The following is a 21873-nucleotide window of genomic DNA, read 5'->3' as shown; positions in this document are numbered from 1 at the left end:
CCGTTAAGCAAATTCAGCACTGGCCCCAGACTCCCCGTGTAGCTGTTGTGACTTTATTATCAATCAAGTTGCCTAACATGATAGAGCTATCTGATGACCTTGCTGTCAACAGTGTTATTTAGAGAAAGCAGGACTATTTAAAGATGAATAGACTAGAGAGACTTCCCTGCAGCTCGAATGGTAAAGAATCTGCCTGTGAGGCAGGAGACCAGGGTTCAGTCCCTGGGTCGGGAAGCTCCTCTGGAGAAGGGAATGGCAATCCACTCCAGTGTTCTTGCCTGGAGAATTCATGGACAGAGAAGCCTGGCGGGCTACAGTCTGTGGGGTCGCAAAGGGTCAGACATGACTGAGTGACTAACACACAGACTATACAGAGGCTTCCCAGGTGGCGCTGGTGGTAAAGAACCCACCTGCCAGTGTGGGAGACAGGAGACCCAGGCTTCATCCCTGGGTCGGGAAGACCCCCAGGAGGAGGGCACCGCAACCCACTCCAGTATTCTTGCCTGGAGAATCCCATGGACAGAGGAGCCTGGTGGGCTGCAGTCCATAGGGTCTCAGAGAGTCAGACATGACTGAAGGGACTTAGCACAGACTATATATACAGGCGCTCCCACGTGGCACTAGTGGTAAAGAGCCTGCCTGTCGATACAGGAGATGTAAGAGACGTGGGTTCGATCCCTGGGTTGGGAAGATCCCCTGGAGGAGGGCACAGCAACCCACTCCAGTACTTTAGCCTGGAGAATGCCATGGATAGAGGAGCCTGGTGGGCTCCAGTCCATAGGGTCGCAGAGAGTCAGACACGACTGAAGCGACTTAGCACACAGACTATATAGAGGTTCTTATTAATTTTTCATTACATTATTTTCCCAATAATCATTTTTGTTACAATATTTATGAATAACAGAAACCTAGCAATATTTCTTTTTTTTTTTTTTTTTTAGCCACCAGGGTGGCATGTGGGATCTTAGTTCCCCAACCAGGGGTTGAACCCACAGCCTCTGCAGCGGAAGCATGGAGTCTCAACTACAGGACTGCCAGGGAAGTCCCAGCAGCTTAGGAATATTTCTAAAGGGTGAGGAGTGGTTAGCCATATGTTTCCTCATTGGCAAAATTACAAGTATGCTTTTAGGAGATAATAATAACTCAGAAAATGAATACCATGTATTGTATTTGTACAACTTCCTCATCTGAAAATTCAATTTGCCTTCTTTTTCAAATCTATCAGCATCATTAAACATCTTTAAAAGATGAATGCTTGGCCTGGATCCTTTATCTACAAAAACCACAAATACAAGATCAGAATCACTTACCAGGAGGGCAAACCTTTTCACATTCATCCTGCGAATTAAATCTGTTTTCGTTTCCACCGCAGCCTCCATACCAGAATCTGGCGCAGTTTTCAGTTACGGAATCATAGTACCACTTTAATACAAACTCTCTGCAAGTTCCGCCGTCCTTTGGCAACTTACATATATCTTGAGGAACAGATGGGGAAAGAGGATTAATGTGGATGTATAAGTGACTCTGCTCCTCGCGCGAGGAACTGAAGGTCTAATCCCAGCGCTGTCAGAGAAAGAAGGCTGAAGCGTTTCCAGAAGGAAAAATTCCTTTACCCCACAGAGCTTCAGTCTCTTTACTGTCAGGGGGACATAATAATCACCTACAGCTTCGAGAGCAATAAATACAATCCTATCAATAAAAGGGCTTCACAGACTGCACTTGGAATCTCAAATGTTGGCAACTATTATCAGATGATTTCAGATGAAATGAATTTGTTTTCCCCTTTCCAATCACTGAGTCAGTTAGTCTATGGTTCTTTCAATGCTCAACCCCCAGAGAAGCAACCTAAATTTTAAAACCTTGGAGTTTTCTACTCCTTGGCAAAATAGCAATTATATTCTGTCAGAACACTGTTCAAAAACAAGACTCTCCATTTCACTACAAGCCAAGTTGATGAAAAACAAAAGTCAAAGTGGGAAAAGAAAATCCTTTATGAGTCTGTGCGTACATGCATATAAGCGTGTGTATGTAGCTACTAACTCTGTGGCCAGCCAAAGTTAACAAGCCAAAAGAAGTGCTAACACTGATGTAAAACTCACGACAGTGAAAATGTCACCTAGTAAAGCTATTTTGAAGACAGAGAAGCATTCTTTTGCCAGTTAAGGAAGTCTTTTATGTTTTGAATGCATTTTAAATGCATACTTCTGATACAGCCCAGCTGCAGAGTGAAAGCTACATTTTCCACCATGCCTGGAGAGAAAAGTCTACAGTTCACACACAGTAAAACTTCTGTTTACAGAGTTTTTTTGGCTAACTCTAGATCGGGCTGGGAGAAAGACGCATTAATATTAATATCAACTGTTATCTGAAAATTTGAAAAATGTAAAACAAAGCCCCTGGAGTGGACAGCGCTACTTGTTTATGTAACTAACATGTGTGAATCACTGCTCCACACTCCACACACACACACACACACACACACACACACACACACACACACCCCAGGCTCACATCTCCGGGGGCCTTCTCCCCAGCTGCAGGGGTGGCAGGGGTGGTGAGCTTCTGCAAATGCTGGTTGATACCAAGAAGTTAAAGGAAAGACCTGGGTCTTCAGGTAGAAAACCAAATCTTGGGTCAGCCAAAAGGGACCCGGCTTACGGGCACAGGATTGAAGCTCAGAATTGGTCTAAGACACTGTCTGGTGACTCTGGGGAGGCTGTCACCCCTGCAGGAGGAAGGTGGCCCCACAATTACAGCATCTCTGAATTGCAGACTTTTCAGAGGCCCAGAAGGCTAGCAATGCTACCCAGAGCTTTTTGAAGACCTGAGGAGGCCAGGATAAAGTGATGATAACTCACAAAACCAATGTTCCTCCTCTTATAAGTGCCAGCACTGGGGGAGAAGGCCTGGTTTTAAGGAAAGAGGGGACTGAGCAAAGTAAGACCATTCAGCCACACACACACATCCCTTGCTTAGCAATGGGTCCCCATTAGTGTGGGAACCTGGGCAAAGGGTCACCTCATCCCCTCCTCTTTCTTCCCTACAGCATCCCCCAGGGGCCCAGGTTGGTTCCACATTGTTTATTCAAAGTGCATTCTCATCCTGGCCAACCCTGCTTAGCTCTTTGGGTCCTACTCCACTGTGGTCTTCTAAAGCAGACAAAAGTCTTCCCAGATCTGAGGATGCCCAGCCGGCAGGCAGCCCTGCAGTAGGACACTGTTCCCTGAGCCACTGGCTTTTCCAGTGTCCTTTGCTCTTCACCTTCGCTCTCCAGCACTAAACCACAGCATTCTACATCCTTTATTCCAACAGGAGTCACTGCCAAGATCTGTAAGGTTCACTAATGAAATATCAGGCCACTCTGGACACACAGACACTGAAGAACCAAGAGAAATGAATTAACATGGGCCTCAGTAGTATCCAAACCCAAAATCTTGGGATTCTCCATTTTTTAAATTAAATTGTCCTGGAGTGCAGCTGCTTTGCAATGTTGCCTCAGTTTCTACTGCACAGCAAAGTGAGTCCACTATAGTATACACAGTTGTTGCGTCTGACTCTTTTGCAACCCCATGGACATGTTGCCTCCCAGGGTGCTCTGTCCACGGGATTTCTGGGCAAGTATACTGGAGTGGGTAGCCCTTTCCTTCTCTAGGGGATCTTCCCCACCCAGAGATCAAACCCTGAAAAGAATGAAAGTGAAAGTCACTCAGCTGTGTCCGACTCTTTGAGACCCCATAGAACATACAGTCCATGGGATTCTCCAGGCCAGCATACTGGAGTGGGTAGCCTTCCCCTTCTCCAGGGGATCTTCCCAACCCAGGGAGTGAACCCGTGTCTCCAGCATTGCAGGTGGATCTTTTATCATCTGAGCCACCACGGAAGCCACAGATTACATGTATCTCCTCTTTTTTTAATTCCCTTCCCATTTAGGTCACCACAGAGCACTGAGTGGAGTCCCATAGTAGGTTCTGAGCCATACGGTAGGCTCTCAAGCATCAGAATGGGAGGATTATGTTCTAACATTTTCCTGTATGTTCTGAATTCTTCACAATGAGTATCTATTGTTTTATTACTAGAAAAAGGTATCTCATGGGGTTGCAAAGAGTTGGACACGACTGAGTGACTGAACTGAACTGAACTGAAAACTGAAAACACGTTGAATTGGAAATTCTTGTCTTTTATCAGTTGAGATTTCTATAGTGTCTAAAAGCAGCATTTTTAAAGGCCTCATCTTTGACATTTTCCAAGCCAGGAATTTATCAGTATTTAAGTACTTTCTTAAGCAAAATTGTGGGGGCTAAGAGGAGTGGAAAGTGTTTACAGTGCAGATATAAATATGTGCAATTGTGTTCCTTATTAGTTTAATGGCTTCAAAACAGGAAGGTTTAATTGCCTTCGGACCAGACATTGTTGACATGATGTAAAGCACTTCCAAACCTCTGAAGCAGATACAATTGGCGGGAATGAATAAAACTTTCCCATGTCTATATTTTGAGTACTGACTCAGAATTACCAAGGAAATATTTTCTGCATTTTTTACTTTATTTTAAATGTTGTTGTAGCTGTATGTTAAATGTAGTTTCAGGTCCTGACCAATAAAGTTTCATTTCATAAGACATTTATGGTTCACAGTAAAAAAAAAAAAAAAAAAGCCAAATGCCCTTGGGACCCCTCATAATTCAAACATGGTAGCTGACTTAGCTACCTTCTCATGCAGCAATAAACACGCTGCCTTGAAGATGGTTATGTCTCTTCAACCAAGAAGAAGAAGTGTTTGTAGCTATTTAATGTACCTGAACTTGTGGGGTTAAGTTAGTTCTTTAAATTATTAACATAAAGTCATATATTTTCCACATCACATCATTTTATGGCAGCCAATGCTATGTATTCATGGTGGAACATACAAATACTGGATTTCATCAAATCTAAGATACCTTAATTTTATGATGCGTTATTATTTTATATTCCACTAAGTAAGAGGAAATGCTGCCAGTAAGACACAACATGTCATCAACTTCAAGTCACATTTCCATTTTGGAAGTACTACAGTGGGAAAATTTGTGCATCTTAGAATCAATAAAGTAAGCAAAACATCGGTGAACTTATTTCCTTCTCAGCTGTGTAACGGACCCAGCAATGCCTGCTCAGACAAAACATGGTCATTTCTACAGACTGCTAATTTCTAGAGTAACTAAAATGAATGCTACCGATTTTGTTAGTTATTTGACTCCCTTTGGCACTGAAACATCTCTTCATACATAGGCAGGTCAATAATTTAGGATTCATTCTATAATACTAAAAAAGCAAATTTTCTGAGGTTTTTTTTTTTTTTGCTGTTTGAAACCCTCAGTGTCTTTGCTTTACTAATCATTTGCATATAAAATATCTCTCCAAGGCTTCTGCAGCCAAAAATAAGAGAAAGAGGAGAGAGACGGTTAACAGAAACCTAATACAAATGACAGTGTCCTCAAAACCAGCAGGAACAAAGCGCGCTACAAAAAATGCTTAGCATAGTCTGTGCTTTTTTTAAGACTGTGATAATCACTGAAAGATTCATTTAATTGCTACTAAATGCTATTTTCAGGCAGCAAATGCATCCCAGAAAAGTGGGTGTGTTTCTTTTAGATGCTGAGAAAAGCAAAAAGTGGGCAGGGATTTTTTTTCTTTTCGCAGGGCTTGTTATATTTTGTTGAGGAAAAAAAAAAAAAGTATCAACCATTTAAAATGGAATCATGGGGCTTCCCTGGTGGTCCAGTGGTTAAGAATCTGCCTGCCAATCAAGAGGCCCTGGGTTCAATCCCCAGTCGGTGAAAGCTGCACATACTATGGGGCAACTAAACCTGTGCATCCCGACTCCTGGAGGCCACACACCCAAAGCCTGTGCTCTGCAACAAGAAGCCACTGCAATGAGCAGCCCACACGCCGCAAGGAAGAACAGACCCCCACGTGCCGCAACTAGAGAAAGCCCACACACAGCAACGGAGACCCAGCACAGCCGAAATGAATGAATAAATGCGTCTTAAATAAAATGCAATAGAACGGAACTGTGTAGTACTGCCAAGCCTGGACTCCTCGACGTTAGTAATGATGCTATCGGTCTGCTGCTGTAGTCAACCTTCGTCTCAAACCGGTGCCTTACTCACATTCCACCTCACACTGATGCTACAGCTCACACTCCATGCAAAACAGGGCCAGGCCTCATCAGGGGAGACAAAGAATCCTTTCGTGAGGGTGTCCTCACGTTCGGGGCCTGGGTCACACTTCTGGTAAAGAAGTGTCTATTAAATGTGAATTTCCAAAGCGGTGAACAGTAACAAATGCCAACGAAAACTCAGGTATTAGTACTGTCCAGCCTTCCTCCCCCTCACTGGATGCCGTGGATCCGAGACTTGTTCATTTCACAGGATTTGGGCCCACAGATTCCTGCACAGATTCAAACACTGGTCACCATGTTCCCCAAACCCAGAGTGGCTAACTATGACAAAATTCATTTCCCAAAGACAGAATCAAAACCTAGTAAATCTTTTATTCACGAGGTAAAAAAGGCACACACACATAAAAAAGTGTCTAGCATTTACTATACAAGAAAGGGCCACATCTCTGCAAGCACAAACCACGTTTCTAGTGAACTGGTGCTGCAAAAACAACAAAAAGAATCAAACCGTATTCATGTTCACATAAAAATGCTAGCTTTAAAAATGATACTTGCCTGAACCGTCTTGAAAATACAGGTTTGCAGAAAGAATGCATATTGTGGCAACTGACATTTAGATGTGAAATATACATACAACTAGGGAGGAAGATACAGTTACTGCACTTGTAAAGTTTCTCATAAATGATTTGTTGTTACTCCTTTTTCCTTTCTACCAAAACATGAATATTGTTAAAATGTTTTACACCCTGGGAAAATTTCTAAAATGCCTTAATTGTATGGGAGAGAGTGAAGGGAGGCACTGGGAGGGAGGAAAGCAAGCTTCCATCTCCTGATCTGTTTATGCATTTTAAATTTATACATTCTAAAGCAAATACCCAATTAATTCAATTCAAGAAGAGCTTTCAAGATGGGGTATGTGTATATGTGTGTGCGTGTAACTCCATATGTTCACATGCAAATGTTTACCAAGTGACTTCTCCAGGCACAGCACTGTTTTGTTACTTGTGGGCTAGAGATCAGTTGTGCAGAAGCTTGTTAAGAAGAGCAAGTAATTTAAACTTTCAGACTGACTTGAATCACTGGAGGAAAATAGACATACATGTTCGCACGCACACACACACACACACACACACACGTGAAACAGCATTCAGGTCCTGGGGCTGAGGGTTCTGTACAGGTCAGAAGGAAGGAGAAAGGTTTTGGGTTCATACACATCTAACTACCAGTCGTCACCTTGAAAGACACACAAGCCCCGGTTTTAACATCTCTTTTCTCTCCATCACGTGAAGAGATGAGACCTAAGCATTGAAGGTGTGGATTGAGAATACCTTCCTACTCCTGAATCTGTGACTCAGTCTTAAAAGACAAGACAGCCCAGCAAGATGCCTGTTTAAAGACTGTGTTGTTTGTATTAACTCAACACTGTTTATATATTCTTATCCCTTCTGGACCACACATAAGACCAAACACAACCCCAAATCTCACTGTGCAATTTATTCCCAATTATTTTCTCTCACCGAAGCATCACATTTGCTAGAAGTTTCACCTTCCCCGCACTCTATGAGGGGTGAAGTTACCAACGAGTGGCAACAATGTGCGCAGATCTCAGGGACTCTGAAGTCAGAATGTCACCAGTCCTGACCCCTATCTTTGGTGAGATCCTAGCGGATCCCTTACGGCTTCTCTGAACTCAAGCGCCATGTTGGGTGCGCTAGGGGCTGCAGAGAACCCCCAGAGCAGAGACAAAAGCGGATCCATGGTCACTTGATGATAAGCCAAAATCAAAGGGATTGAAAAAACTCTAATTTGAAAAGATACATGCACCTCAACGTTCACAGCAGCACTATTTACGAAAGCCAGGACATGGAAGCAACCTAAGTGTCCATCAGCAGAGAAACGGATAAAGATGTGGTGTGTGCGCACAACGTAATGCGACTCAGCCACAAAAAAAGAACGACAGAAGGCCACTGAGCAGCAGGGATGGGCCCAGGGATGGTCTTCCTGAGGGAATGAAGCCAGAGAAATAGAAACACCGTGCGATATCATCACACGTGGAAGCTAAAATACGACACAAAGGAACTTACCAAACAGAAACAGCCTCACAGACAGACATAAGAAAGAAGCCTACGAACCCGAGGGGCATCACAGGGGAAAGCAGGCAAGGGAGGAGAGGTAGACAAGCAGTGTGAGGCTAGCAGATCCAAACCACTACTCATAAAGCAGACAAGTAAGACCCTTCTGTTCAGCACAGGGAACTATATTCAGTACCATATAACAACCCATATGGAAAAGAATATATATGTATATCAGAGTCATTTTGCTGTGCATCAGAAACTAATACAACATTGTAAACTGTAATTCAACTCTACTTCAGTAGCTCCGAATACATAGACTTCAATAATATATCTCAAAAGAGAAAGAACAAAAAGAAACAGAGGCACTGAGACTTCAGTTTCCTTCTGCCTCTCAAGCCACATCCTTACTTCCATTTTTTCAGTCTAAGTTAAACGTCATAACATTGAAAGTTTTTATAAAGTTTTTTCACACAATTCTTAAGAAGTTGAAACTGAATCACCCAATGTAACATGAATTTCTGAATTATTCCCATACATTTATATCAGGAAAGAACTTGGAAAGCCCAGAGGAGCCTGAAAAACACCTGGCTCTCTGATGCTGGGAAAGACTGGGGGCAGGAGAAGGGGCGACAGAAGATGAGATAGTTGGCTGGCATCACCGACTCGATGGACAGGTTTGCGCAAACTCTGGGGGACAGTGGAGACAGAGGGGCCTGGCGTGCTTCTGTTCATGGGGTTGCAGAGAGTCGGACAGCTGAATAACAACCTCTATCACAGACCAATTCCTAATCTTGTTTCCAAATATAAACTATTTTGAAACATTTTGCAGCTTTATAAGTAGTTGGTTTGTTGACCCTTATTAAACATCTATGTATGTAAGAGTTTCATAATTCCTGTATTGACTTCATTATCTTCTCTCTAATAACTCCTTATGTCCAAAGTCATTATGGGTTATGGCTGAATTAAGAGATGATAGATAAATGTGAAAATACAGATGTAGATATATACACATGTATACACGGACGGGGGAAAGTCCCGTATTCAATGGAATAAAATACTATCATAGTAAAAGACAAGACTCCTCCAGAAACAACTAAAAGAACCAAGTCCTATATTTCCAAGCAGGCCCAAAGAGATGGAGGTGTGGAGGAGGAAACCACCCAGCTTCACTTAAACGCAGGTGAGCTAGGATACAGACTCTACAAGAAGGGTGAGGTGGAGAAACAAGGATCATTTTAAAACTTGCAATGGAAAGAGTAAAATGGGGAATCCTCACAGCTCAAAAAATGAGCATGCTGCTGCTTCTGATGATACAGGACAAAGTGGGAAAGCACAGCTGCTTTTACAGCTAGGATCTACAAAAGCGGCTTAGCACCCAAGAAATGCCTTTCACCCTAATCCATAAGAGAAACAAACTCTATAAAGAAATACACCTTCCTCCTCCTGACTGAGGCCAATAGGTTGTTGTTGTTCAGTGGCTAAATCCTGTCCAACTCTTTGTGACTCCATTGACTGCAGCACACCAGGCTTCCCTGTCCTTCACCATCTCCCAGAGTTTGCTCAGATTCATGTCCATTGAGTCAGTGATGCTATCTAACTAGCTCATCCTCTGGAGCCAACATATTAATTTCAAAACTAACAAACTGTCCCCATAATTAGTGGAAACCCTTTGCTTTGGGGTCTATAAACCAATAAGGTATCTAAATCCCATGGAATTTGACTGTGGAATTAATACCAATATCTTTGGCAGAATACTCTTAAGCAAAGCATATTGGCCATTTCAATAACCGTTTCCCACAGATGAACAATCACAGCTCACGTTCCCCTGGAGAGGTTATGGGTCACCCAGAGTTCCACTGCCCAGGAAGAAAAACAAGAAACAGCTGTCACTTCCAGAAACACGTCTAACTTGTCACAGATTTCACATAGAGCATGCACATGCTTGGCTCAGGCCCAAGAGAAGGGTAGGCTCGATTAAGCCAGGGTATATGCAGAGGGAACTGGGACCAGAGCAGCGACCCCGTGGGTCACTTCCAAACCCGCGAATTTCATGGATTCCAAACTGAGCTGTCTCGTGTTCTTCTGAGTAGTTTCTTATTAAATTAAATCACTGTGCAGATGAAACCCTATGCTGTGCTGCATCACAGATCACAAATAAACTCAAGTCCCAAGATGAGGCACTGGGGAAATGACTAAGGGACTCATGAGTTCCTGGCTACAGTTCCCCAAAGCCGCCCTTGGTCAGCTTTTTCTAAGAACCTCGGGACAGGCAAGGTAAGTCACCATTTGGAACTTGGAATATGGAAGTTAAGACCAGGATGGACCACACAGAGCCACTTTGGAACATTCTCCATACAAGTCACTCCTGGTCTGAGAATTAGAACCCCAGCAGATTAAACTGTTCGGAAGAATTCTCTTTTTTAAAAAAATAGTATGATTTACTGGACTTTCTCCTTTTAAGTATGAATGGGCCGTGGAGTTCTGCTTTTAGCTCCGCTTTTGTTTTCAATGTTTGGCCTCACCACACAGCACGTGGGATCTTAGCTTCCCAACCAGGAATCCAACTCATGCCCCCTGCCGTGGAAAGACGGAGTCTTAACCACTGAACCCACCAGCATAGCCCCAAGAATGCTTTCTTAGCGCTGCAATGCACCTAAGGTTTTCAACGGCTCACCTGCTTTACTCCCAGCCAACCGGTCTGTGCTCACCACTAGGTTGACGGTTGCACTAGAAGCTGACCGCTCTGCTTGCGGAGGTGGAAGCTGAATTTTCTCTGAAAAAGAAAAAGATTCACCCCTAGTAAGTAATTTGGAAAAGTAAGAGACTGAGGCAGGCTTGCTTTTCTGGATCATGTCTTATGTAAGCATGGGCCACTGAGACACAGAGCCCCAAGAAGTCTCTACACACATGACTCCTATCCGGTGTCTGCACGTCTGATTCATCTCATCAAGCAAACAGAGAGCCTCTGAACTTGGGACAGGTCCTCACAGTTTCCACGTAACTTCTGCTGTTTCCATCCTAGGAAACAGAGCCCTGGGGCTGAATGGTCTTTGGACTCATATCTTTCTGCGTTGCATGGTAACAGATGGGAACTGCCCATCCTCATTCATAGTTCCTTGATGTGAATGACACTGGCCCAGGGGAAAAGAGTGGGAGCCTCCCCCTCCACGTCCCAGGTGCGGCAGGGGTGGAGAAGAGCCGGGGCTAAGGGAGGGGTGTCCAGGAGAACTTGGGGGTGGGGCATTGTCCTGAACAGAGACCGGGAAAGCACGCAAGGGCAAACCCCGGGGCAGCACGGGCACCACGGGGCCCACACGGCAGAGGGCAGAGCAGGACACCCTGGGCCCAGGGGAGGGGCACGCCGGTGCCCTTTCTGCAGGGCTGTGGACGTCCCGCAGTGCTGGGACGGTGCAGCTCCAAGGGCTCTCTGGTTACTCCCTACGGAGCGCGACTGGGGTGTTTTCCGTTCACTGAACACGAAAACATGCCTCTGACGCTCAGGCACGGCGGGTGGCTGAGACCCAGCCAGGTTCCGCGGGCATATTTCCTCCTCCCTGGGAAGTGGCTACACTCGGGCCCCGTGGGTCAGGGCTCCTCCATCAAGTAGCCCAGGACCCCAGAGGCCGGGTAATAGTTCACAAGGAACCCCGGTGTCTCTTTTGTTAATTTATCGAGTTCGGTACAAGCAGGAAGTGCAGGATCTCACTGTAACCTTGTTGCTGTTTTTCAGGACAAGGTCCAGTGCGTGGGGATCGTTCCCCTGACCGCCCCGTTTGATGTCTTGTGCAGAGAGGGGTACCGACTGTCCTTCAGGCGACCGAGTACTTACTCGTGCTGAAGCTGCCTTGGTAGACGGCTCTGACCTGAGACCTCAGGGAGCAGGTCACCGTGACGTGGTAAGTCTGCCCGGGGACCAGGCCCCCGATGACGCGGTCCGTGCCAGTGAGGTTCTGCCTCAGGACCACAGCCTGATCGTGGGCCGAGGTGACGGTGAGGTTGTACAAGTAAGGGCTGGGCGGCTCGGGCCTCTCCCAGTGCAGCCTGGCACTGTTCTCTGTGACCTCGGACACGTGGACCTCGCGAGGTGCCTTCACTGCGGAATAGAGAGAGTGTAGGGAGCATGAGGTACAATATGCTACCCTGGGGGCTTTCCCTGGTAGTGCAGTGGATAAGAATCTGCCTGTCAGTGCAAGGGACACAGGTTCGAGCCCTGGTCCAGGAAGATCCCACTCACCAAGGGGCTGCTAAACTGGTGTGTCACAGTTTCTGGAGGCCGTGCACCTAGAGCCCATGCTCTGCTCAACAGAAGCTGCGGCACTAAGAACTGTGACCCATAACCCAAGGAGGGCCCTGCTCATTGCACCTAGAGAATAGCCCTGGCATCAAGGCAGACCCAGCACAGACAAAATCAAACAGATACACAATTTTTAAAATGATCTTCATAAAAAAATCTTTAAAAAATTAATTGATAAAAAGTAAAACCCTAAAGGACTGTAACACATAGGCCAGAGATGAAATCTGAAACCTGAAAGACATGTGCCAGTAGACAGCTGATCTGAAGCTTAGGGGAGGCAGAGGAATAATTTCTCATTTAAGCTCCTGAGAAAGACTGATGCTGTAACTACCAGCATATGCGAAATGTGAAATTCACAGTATTCAAAAATCTCATCATTCATCCACCAGGTATAACACTACCTTTTTTTTTTTTTTCTGTTGAAAATCTAATTAAGAAGATACTTTGAAAATGCACAGTCCAGCGTGCTCAATCTGAAATCTTCAAGACAGAATAAGCCCCATCATTAACAGTCTATTAAATACACATCATGGAACTTCAGGGCATGACCTGAAATTCTTGGAAGGAATCCCTGCTCTCTCTCTGTTCATAAAATGAAGACAATGTCCACTTTTTCAGGAGCACATACATCCTGCCTTCACTTTTCAACTCAGTTTGTGACTCCAAAGGAACTTCTAAGTGTCTTCTTTGAGGGAAAAATAAAACAACACAGTCTGAGTCCCATGAAGCCCACCTGCCCCGGGTAATCCAGTCCAGCCTGGAATGTACTCTTCCCCAGGGCAGTACCAGCACGCAGTCCAGCCTGCAGGGACAGACGGATGGTCTGGCTCTAACTTTCCTCTTTGCTAAACAAAATGCCCCAAGGTAACCACAGCACAAAGCCTGGGCTTCCTTTCTGTGGGTATGAGCTTCACAGTGGGGACAAAGCTTGTAACTGCAAAGCTCCATCCAGAACTTTGGGGGTCATAGTCTGAGAGAGGGAGGTCTAGCTCCAGAACTAAAGCCTAGAGACATCTTTTTCACTGCCTAAGAGCTGACAACAGGCTTTATCCTTCTCTCAGTCCCTCAGCGGGGTCTAAAACTCTACATTGGCTTAGAACTTCTCCCTTTAGCCTAAGACAACCACATCTCCAGCTGGGGCGGGGGCTGGCCACATGCTAAACCCCGGAGAGAATGGGTCACTACCGAGCTCACCTGGTGCAGGCTTGGGGTTGGGGTGGGGAGCATGGGAGAACAGGCAGCAAAGGCAGGGGGATTTATTTCACTTGCTCTTTGCATGGAACTCATCAGCCTCGCAGGGTGTGCGGCGAGGGAGAGAAAGATTGCTTTTGAATACAGAAAATAAGCGATGTTCTGGTAATTCCATGCTCAGATCAGCACCTTTCAAGATACTGCATCTAGATGTCAGATCCCAGATCAAGGACTGTGTCTGCTTTGCTTTGTAACAGGCTCCGGGGACAAGCCCTATATGCAATAAATGGGAACAGCGCAAGCTGGCGGCTTTCTTACCCACGGGCTTAGCAGTGGCGGGCCTGCTGGCAGCCATTCTGGCTGCCTGGGGCCTGGGGGCCTCGGACCTCGTGGCCGTGGATCTGGCAGCAGCAGGGGGTCTGGCAGGGGCAGGTTTGGCTGCTGCAGGCTTCGCGGCCGCTGCAGGTCTGGCTGTGTCTGCCTTTGCAGCCTCGGGCCTGGCAGCCACAGGTTTGGTGGCCTCAGTCTTGGTGGCCATGAGCTTTGCAGCCTCGGTCTTGGTGGCTTCAGTCTTGGTGGCTGTGAGTTTTGCAGCCTCAGCCTTGGTGACCACAGGTTTGGCAGCTTCAGTTTTGGTGGCCTCAGTCTTGGTGGCCACTGGCTTGGCACTGTCAGTCTTGGTGACCTCTGTCTTGCTGGCCACAGGTTTGGTGGCCACAGGTTTGGTGGCCTCAGCCTTGGTGGCCTCAGTCTTGGAGGCCTCGGATCTCCCAGCCGTGGGTCTCTCACCCGCAGGTCTCATGGCAGCTGGCTTTGAGGCTGGCAGGTTCACCACTGTTACTGGTTTGGTGGTGGTGATTACCGGCTTTGTTGTGGTCACCAGTTTGGATGTAGGACTTGAAGTGACGTTATTTGGAACATTTCTGTTAAAATATATTAAATGTTATTTTGACTTGTACATATTTTGTCCTGCCATTTAAAACAAAGACATAATTCCATGTGCCATGTAAAATTTGCTCTCTCAGCAAAACACATGCAGTAGCTTATATATATTACATATAGTATTACATATACTAAATGTGTCCTTTTAGGATCTGTGCCACAGAAAAGACATTTAACAGCATATAAAAAACAGAATTATTAAAAGTGAAACTTCAATTGTACTATAAATATACTTGTTGTCTTATTTTCAATTTATAAAGTAAAACCAGGGAGAGAGTAAAGAAACAAAAATAAATATTGTCATTTAATAATACTTATGAATAGTGAATAATAAAAAATAAAATAATATTTAAATAATACTTTAAATTCCAGGAGATAGTGGAGCACAGAGAAGCCTGGCATGTTACAATCCATAGGGTCAGAAAGAGTTAGGCATGACTTAGCAACTGAACAACAACAAACTAATTATAAGAACTGACCAACTGAAAAACACACCCCCAAAACTAAGATCATTTAACAGCTACTCTCATTGTAAGCAGGTATCCACTCAACAAGATGCTGTGTTGAGCTGGAAAATACGAAGTTGACATATATGTTCAGTCCCAGTATTCACTGCGCAATTTTGGTTTTACTAATTTCTGTGTGTGTGCTTGTTTCTCTCACAATGTATTAATTTATTCTGAATCCTTAAAAAGAATAACAACATAACCAGCAGACACGACAGCACAGACCCAATTTTGTTTGTTTCTTATGCCGAGACAATCATTATTGTCTTATAGGAGTGTCATGCTATATGGAATATACAGTATATTTTGTTCAAGATGCTATCATAAAACTTCAAACACTAGGTTGCTTTGTTTATTCTGTTTTCCTAAAGATAAAGTTGAGCCGACGTGATGGAATATTCGAGGGAAATTAGATAGATTGTATTAAAAGGCTGGGAAGATAGAGCCTGTGGACCAGCACCAGAGGAGGGTCACTGTTGGATTAGGAATGATTTCCAACCTGCCAGGCTCACCACGCTTTTACCCTTATGGCAGGAAATGAAGAGGAACTAAAGAGCCTCTTAATGAAAGTGAAAGAGGAGAGAGAAAATGTGGGCCTAAAACTCAACATTCCGAAAACCAAGATCATGGCATCTGGTCCCATCACTTCATGGCAAATAGATGTGGAAACAATGGAAACAGTGACAGACTTTATTTTGGGGGGCTCCAAAATCACTGCAGACACTTTCTCCTTGGAAGAAAAGCTATGACAAACCTAGTCAGCATGTTAAAAAGCAGAGACATTACTTTGCTGACAAAGGTCTGTCTAGTCAAAGCTATGGTTTTTCCAGTGGTCATGTATGGACTTGAGAGTTGGATCACAAAGAAAGCTGAGCACCGAAGAACTGATGCTTTTGAACTGTAATGTTGGAGAAGACTCTTGAGAGTCCCTTGGACATCAAGGAGATCCAACCAGTCCATCCTAAGGAGATCAGTCTTGAATATTCACTGGAAGAACTGATGCTGAAACTGAAACTCCCAATACTTTGGCCACCTGATGTGAAGAGCTGACTCATTAGAAAAGACCCCAATGCTGGGAAAGATTGAAGGCAGGAAGAGACGGGGACGACAGAGGATGAGGTGGTTGGATGGCATCACCGACTCAATGGACATGAATTTGAGCAAGATCTGGGAGTTGGTGATGGACAGCGAAGCCTGGCATGCTGCAGTCCATGGGGTTGTAGAGTCAGACACGACTGAGCGATTATACTGAACTGAGGCTGACATAAAGCACTCCCTCTGAGGACAGAGGCAAGAGCTGAAGGAGTTAACGGGTGCAGAGAGAAGTACGTAAGGGTGGTAGGAAGAAGCCACCTGGGGGTCAGCCAGGAGAAGCCAGGAAGTCACTTCGCAAGGCTAACTCAAATCTGCATCTCATTTGGACTCAACAGCCAAAACCTGCCTTTTCCCCAGAGTGTGACACTCCATCCTCTCCCGGAGGGCATGGATTGTTGGCACAGTGCTTGGCCCCGGTTCCTGTCACCATGTCCCCCTCGTGCAGCACCCCCATCACACGGCCACCCCGCCCTCCTCTCTGCTCCTGGATTTGGCGTCAACAATGGTGCTGGGCATAAGACCACAGAGCATGTGCCAAGTGGCCAACATCACTGTGAGCACCGCAGCCCTACCCATCTCTCAGCCCCCTCATGGCTCTTCCCAGGAGATCATGCATGTCGCCTCCTTCAGTCGCCACCATCACCTATGCTAGTACAGCATTAATCCTTTTAAGAAGAAGACTGGAGTCCATTTTTTGCTTCATGTGTCTAACCCTTCTATAGGAAATCCTTGCACACCGGTTAGATATCTGGGACATATGGCCCAATGGCCCACCTTTCTCTGTACCCATGCTCTTAAGTGTGATGCAGCGGGTCTCCCCAACAGGTCCAGCTCCCTACTCTTGAATCTAGCAAGGCTGGCTTTGGACAGGCTTTGGCCAGTGGAGCTGAGCATAGGGAACAAGTGTGCCAGCTCCAGCCTGGACCTCAGGGGGGCTTGCCCACTTTCATCTTCACTCTTAGAACCCTGCCCAGTCTCCTTGGGCACAAATCCAGGCTTGCCACATAGAGCAGAGACGAGTGACCCATGTCAGACCACCCCAGACCATCAGTCCACAGCCGACCAGCAGCTGATCACAAGCATGTAAATGAGCCCCTTAGAGGCCAGAAGAACTGCCCAGCTGAGCCCAAACAAAACCCGCCAGCCCACAGAATTGCAAATTAAACAGTTGTTATTGTCAGCCACTAAGTTTCAGGTAGTTTGTTACACAGCAAAAACCAATGGAGACAACAGATTCTTCTCCTGAAATGCTCCACGTGACCTTTGGGAAGTCCCATTTTCTGGATTTCAACATCCTCACCCCATAAAGTTATCTGTTGGCTACAGGACCTGTGCGTGCCCCCTAGCACTCTAGCTTCTGAGACACTTATAATCACTTACATTTGTTTGTAACCAAACTGCACAAGATTCTTTGCCGGTTGGTCTGCTTGGAACCAATCACATTGTTTCCTGACATCTGGGGACAGGTAGAAAGCATCTTTACCTAGAGAGAAAAAAAAATTTAGTGCATGTGAACCACATGCAAATTAAAATTACTCTGCTAAGGAGTTAAATGGATCACACAGTAGGTAGTCCATAAATACTTGTTGAATTAATTCATTCTTCCAGATGATCTAAATCCAGTGATCTGAAACATGAAGTGTAATAGTCCTCAGTCCATAAAACATCTTAAATCAGTATCTTCTATTTGGCAATATTTGGGTGATCAGGTTAAAGGTAACATTTACTCTGTGTGCAGGAAGACAGGGATAGAGGAGAAATCAAGTGCAGAGGTAAGTGAGCTCCAAGCTCTTGAACGTCAAATGAGAATCAACATTTACAATGTTGATTATTACTGTCAACATTTTCTCAATGCTATTTAACGAGGCTTCTGTTTTTAAACTTCTGAAAACAGGAATAGTGACCCCTGCGTGAACTTGCCGCCCTAGCTTTGCTTTACCTTTTTTTTCCCCTAAAATTTTATGCAGTGGAGGGGGCAGTGTATACTTTATAAAGCTCCCTTGTTTGTAAGACTTTTCTTTGCTGACTCTGGACAAGGCAGTGGTGAATGACACAGCTCCTCCAGGACGTGTGGTCTACGGGGACCACAGATCCAGAAATGAATGACGAGAGGCCGTGTAACAAATGCAGGAAGTACAGCATCCAGATCAATGATGCTCAAGCCCTGGGCGTGGGGAGCATCCTGGTGAGAAGGGGCACATGGAGGGAATTTTTGAAGATGAACGTGGATTCGCTGCTGAAGCAGGGTGGAGAGCATTTCAAGGAGGGAGAGCCCCAACAGCAAAGGCTCAGAAGCAGCCAAGTGTGGGGTTAGGGGGTAAGATCAGATCAACTCTGCTCCGTCTAGAAGCTTCCCTGGTCCCCCTCAGGACACATTTCAGTGTGACGTACCAGCATAGCGTCGGGCTTAATAAATGTGCACTTGACCCCTGTGCCCGCCTCGACCATTAACCCCCAGGAGCACAGCCTGTGGCTGGGAGAAGCCTGGTCAAGTCTGGTTGAACAAACAAGTGAAAAAAAGGCAGGATTCCCATCTATGTCCACTGCAACCCCGGCTCCTACCAGTGTGTCTGGGACATGGGAGATGCCAATAGATACCAGTTGAATGAATGGACAGGTCAATGTGGGGACACCAGCTATCATTCCCAAACCCACGGGCCCACCCCTGGAGTCAAGGGCACGCAGGACTCACTGCTGACGAAGGACGGCAGCAGCCTCCCGAAGCGCATTAGGGGCTCCTCATTGAGCTCCGTCGACTTGTCCACCAGCTTGAAGAAGACGTCGTTGGGCTCGCTGGCAGAGCTGTACAGCTCCTTGACGTTCACCTTCCTGCCAATGCCCAGGATCACGAAGAAGTAGCCTTTGCACTTGGCCTGCAGGATGGCTCTCTGGGCCTCCTCCAGCTGCTGCTTCTGCACCTCGCCCGTCAGCATCAGCACCACAATCTTCAGGTCCCGGGGGTTGGGCACACTTTCAAAGATGTTCTGGATGGTGTAGTCGATGGCGCGGCCCAAGGCCCTGGTCCCCTGCAGCTGGGTCATCCTGCTGCCGAGGAAGGCCAGCAGCTTCTCCTTGGAGCCATAGTCAGTCAGGGAGAACTCCACCTTCACGGGCGGCACGCTGGCGTTGTCCACCGCCTCGTAGGGTGCGTGCTGCACCACGGCCACGCGGGCGAAGTGCTGGGAGGCCTTGGGGTCCGGGCTTACGTCCAGCTGTCGGACCAGGTACTCGATGTACTTCCTCATCTCGTTGAACTGAAATGGGGTGGTGGACTCGGAGCTATCTAAGATGAAAGCCATGTCGATGTCCACGTCGCTGCCTGCTGCCCTCCGGTCCCTGAAGGAAGGCCTCCAGCTGCCGAATCCACAGGATGGGTCGATGTCGCAGATGTCTAGAAAGAAGCGTGGCAGCCTGTTTATTCTGTCACTCTCAGAGTGAGAAACCGCATGTCAGTCTGCAGGGGGTCTGGGGTCATTAAAATTGTCACATAATGTATAAACTGTATACCTTGCTGACATTATCGTGGCCAGATTTCAGTTTTTCATCACCTAACACTTACCAGGGGAAACTAATCAGCAAGCTAAAATCCTTTTTAATATGGCTTTGGGTTCGATCCCTGAGTCAGAAAAATCCCCTGGAGGAGGACATAGAAACCTACTCCAGTATTCTTGCCTGGAGAATCCCATGGACAGAGGAGCTTGGCAGGCTATAGTCCATGGGTTCACAAAGAGTCAGACATGATTGAGCAATGAACACTTTTGGCATAATGAAAGAGTAAAAAAAAGGGGAAAGGAAAGAAAAACACCTTACTCCTTTGCCACTCCTTGAAGAATATTTTCCAGAAAGTCACAAAGCCAGATTATTAAGTTCTGGACTCCAAGGTCAAAACATAAGCAGAGCCCTCTTGCTCCTTTATTACCTATGGAATCCAATGCTCTCCTAACAGAGACAGGCTCTATTTGGGGGGAGTCAGCTTCAAGCATGGAAACCGCATGTGCACCATTTACACTGGTAAATACAGGGCCATGTGAGTCTTCGTTTAACTCAGGCTTTTTATACAGATGGTGATTATTCACTCAATGTCTCCCTGTGGACGGTGTGTTTCACAATTGCAGCTGGACAGGCTTTCCTCTTGGAGAAGCAGCTTACCCAAGCAGACGTGACAAGTCAGGACATTCTTCAAGAAGTCTGTGAGGTCTCCGCCAGCAGGAAGAACAAGGGCATGTCCCACCGCTGTGTTATTGATCTGGTTTAAACAAAAAGAAATGTTCATATACTGGAATATACTGGATGTTACCATAAATACAGCTGAAGAAAACATTAGAGTCACATCAATCAAATAACCCCCCAATAGCTTCTCTTTCTTAGGAAGTAGGGTTAGAAAGGAAGGCACTGATTATAATAGAAAAACATAGGTTTTCTTCCAACGAGATGAGCTGGAGTTCAAACCCCTCTCCTGCACTCTCTGCTGGACCTGAAGCAAAATTATTTAGCTTCTCTGGAATTCAGTTTCCTCTGCTGCAATCTGGGATTAATGGTAGATTCCCATGAAGTTATTTGGAAGATTAAATTAGGTAATGAAGCTAAAGTGCCTGGTATAGTCTCCAGCAAACAGCAGGGACCTCAATGTTAACTGTTATTTCTAGCAACAATAATAGCAACTAGCCAATGTTGGCTCCATCCCTCTTTCATGTGCCAAGGTCCAGAAAGGGATTTTACAACAAAACAAGCAATCACTTCCAGAAGATTTAAAAAGTCCTGCCAATCACAGCTTCTGACACACCATCAGTAATGATTTATTTTGTGAATAATTGAATGAATGAATAATTGACTGCCTGAAACTATCCTTTTGAGAAACACACATGGTGGCACTTCCCTAGTGGCCCAATGGTTAAGAATCCACTTGCCAGTGCAGGGGGACTCAGGTTCAATCCCTGGTCCAGGAAGATCCCACATGCTTCAGGGCAATGAAACCTGTGTGCCACAACTACCGAGCCTGTGCACCTGCAGCCCGTGCTTTGCAAAAGCAGCCACTGCAGTGAGAAGCCCAACTCCTCCAACTAGAGAGAGCCCACGTGCAGCAGCAAAGACCCAGTGAAGCCAGTAAATAAGCAGATAAAAAGGAACACGCAAGGTTCTGGACCACCTGGCCCTCACAAGGGAGATGTACACACATGAGACCCTGCTAGGAACAAACAGCTGATGAACCCAAGGCAGAGACCCAGCCCAATACTTGGTGCTCAAACTGGCCTGAAGTTTGGCAGAACAAACCCTGAGAGATGGCACCAGTGACCCAACTCTCCCTGGCTAACGTGGCACTGATAAAACCATAGCTACTTGGTTTGGAAAGGAAGATGTTAGAGACCAGCTCGCCCCTCTGCATCTGTTGCAGCTGAGAACCCTGAGCCACAGAGAGGTAAGGGGGAGGGCCTTGTTACTTTCAGTGACTTGAAGCCAGAAGGTGACTGAACTAAAACCAAGCCAAGATCCTGGTCCCGCTGTTTTCCTTCTTGACCATCATCCACCCATCCTGGACACAACCAGGATCGGCATTGGGCAAAGACTGATTGACTGATTAATCAATTATTTTATATATGTATGTATCATTATAACAAT

At 45.9% G+C, this 21873-nt stretch overlaps 1 protein-coding gene across 6 annotated transcripts in view; it reads right to left on the bottom strand.

Moving 5' to 3' along the window:
* COL6A3 (collagen type VI alpha 3 chain) overlaps nucleotides 1–21873 on the bottom strand; it is a 93192-nt gene that overhangs the window by 1057 nt on the left and 70262 nt on the right. For all 6 annotated transcript variants that reach the window (XM_027967270.2, XM_042244720.1, XM_042244730.1 and 3 more), the window contains 7 exons: nucleotides 20407–20503; nucleotides 18950–19648; nucleotides 17638–17740; nucleotides 14033–14637; nucleotides 12059–12322; nucleotides 10904–11002; nucleotides 1311–1475 (listed from right to left, as the gene is read on the bottom strand). In XM_027967270.2, coding sequence (XP_027823071.2) covers nucleotides 1311–1475; nucleotides 10904–11002; nucleotides 12059–12322; nucleotides 14033–14637; nucleotides 17638–17740; nucleotides 18950–19648; nucleotides 20407–20503 — 2032 coding nt within the window. The remainder of the gene's footprint in view (nucleotides 1–1310; nucleotides 1476–10903; nucleotides 11003–12058; nucleotides 12323–14032; nucleotides 14638–17637; nucleotides 17741–18949; nucleotides 19649–20406; nucleotides 20504–21873) is intronic.

Source organism: Ovis aries, chromosome 1, assembly GCF_016772045.2.
Source record: "Ovis aries strain OAR_USU_Benz2616 breed Rambouillet chromosome 1, ARS-UI_Ramb_v3.0, whole genome shotgun sequence".
NCBI lineage: Eukaryota > Metazoa > Chordata > Mammalia > Artiodactyla > Bovidae > Ovis > Ovis aries.
This window is presented reverse-complemented; position numbering and strand designations above follow the sequence as displayed.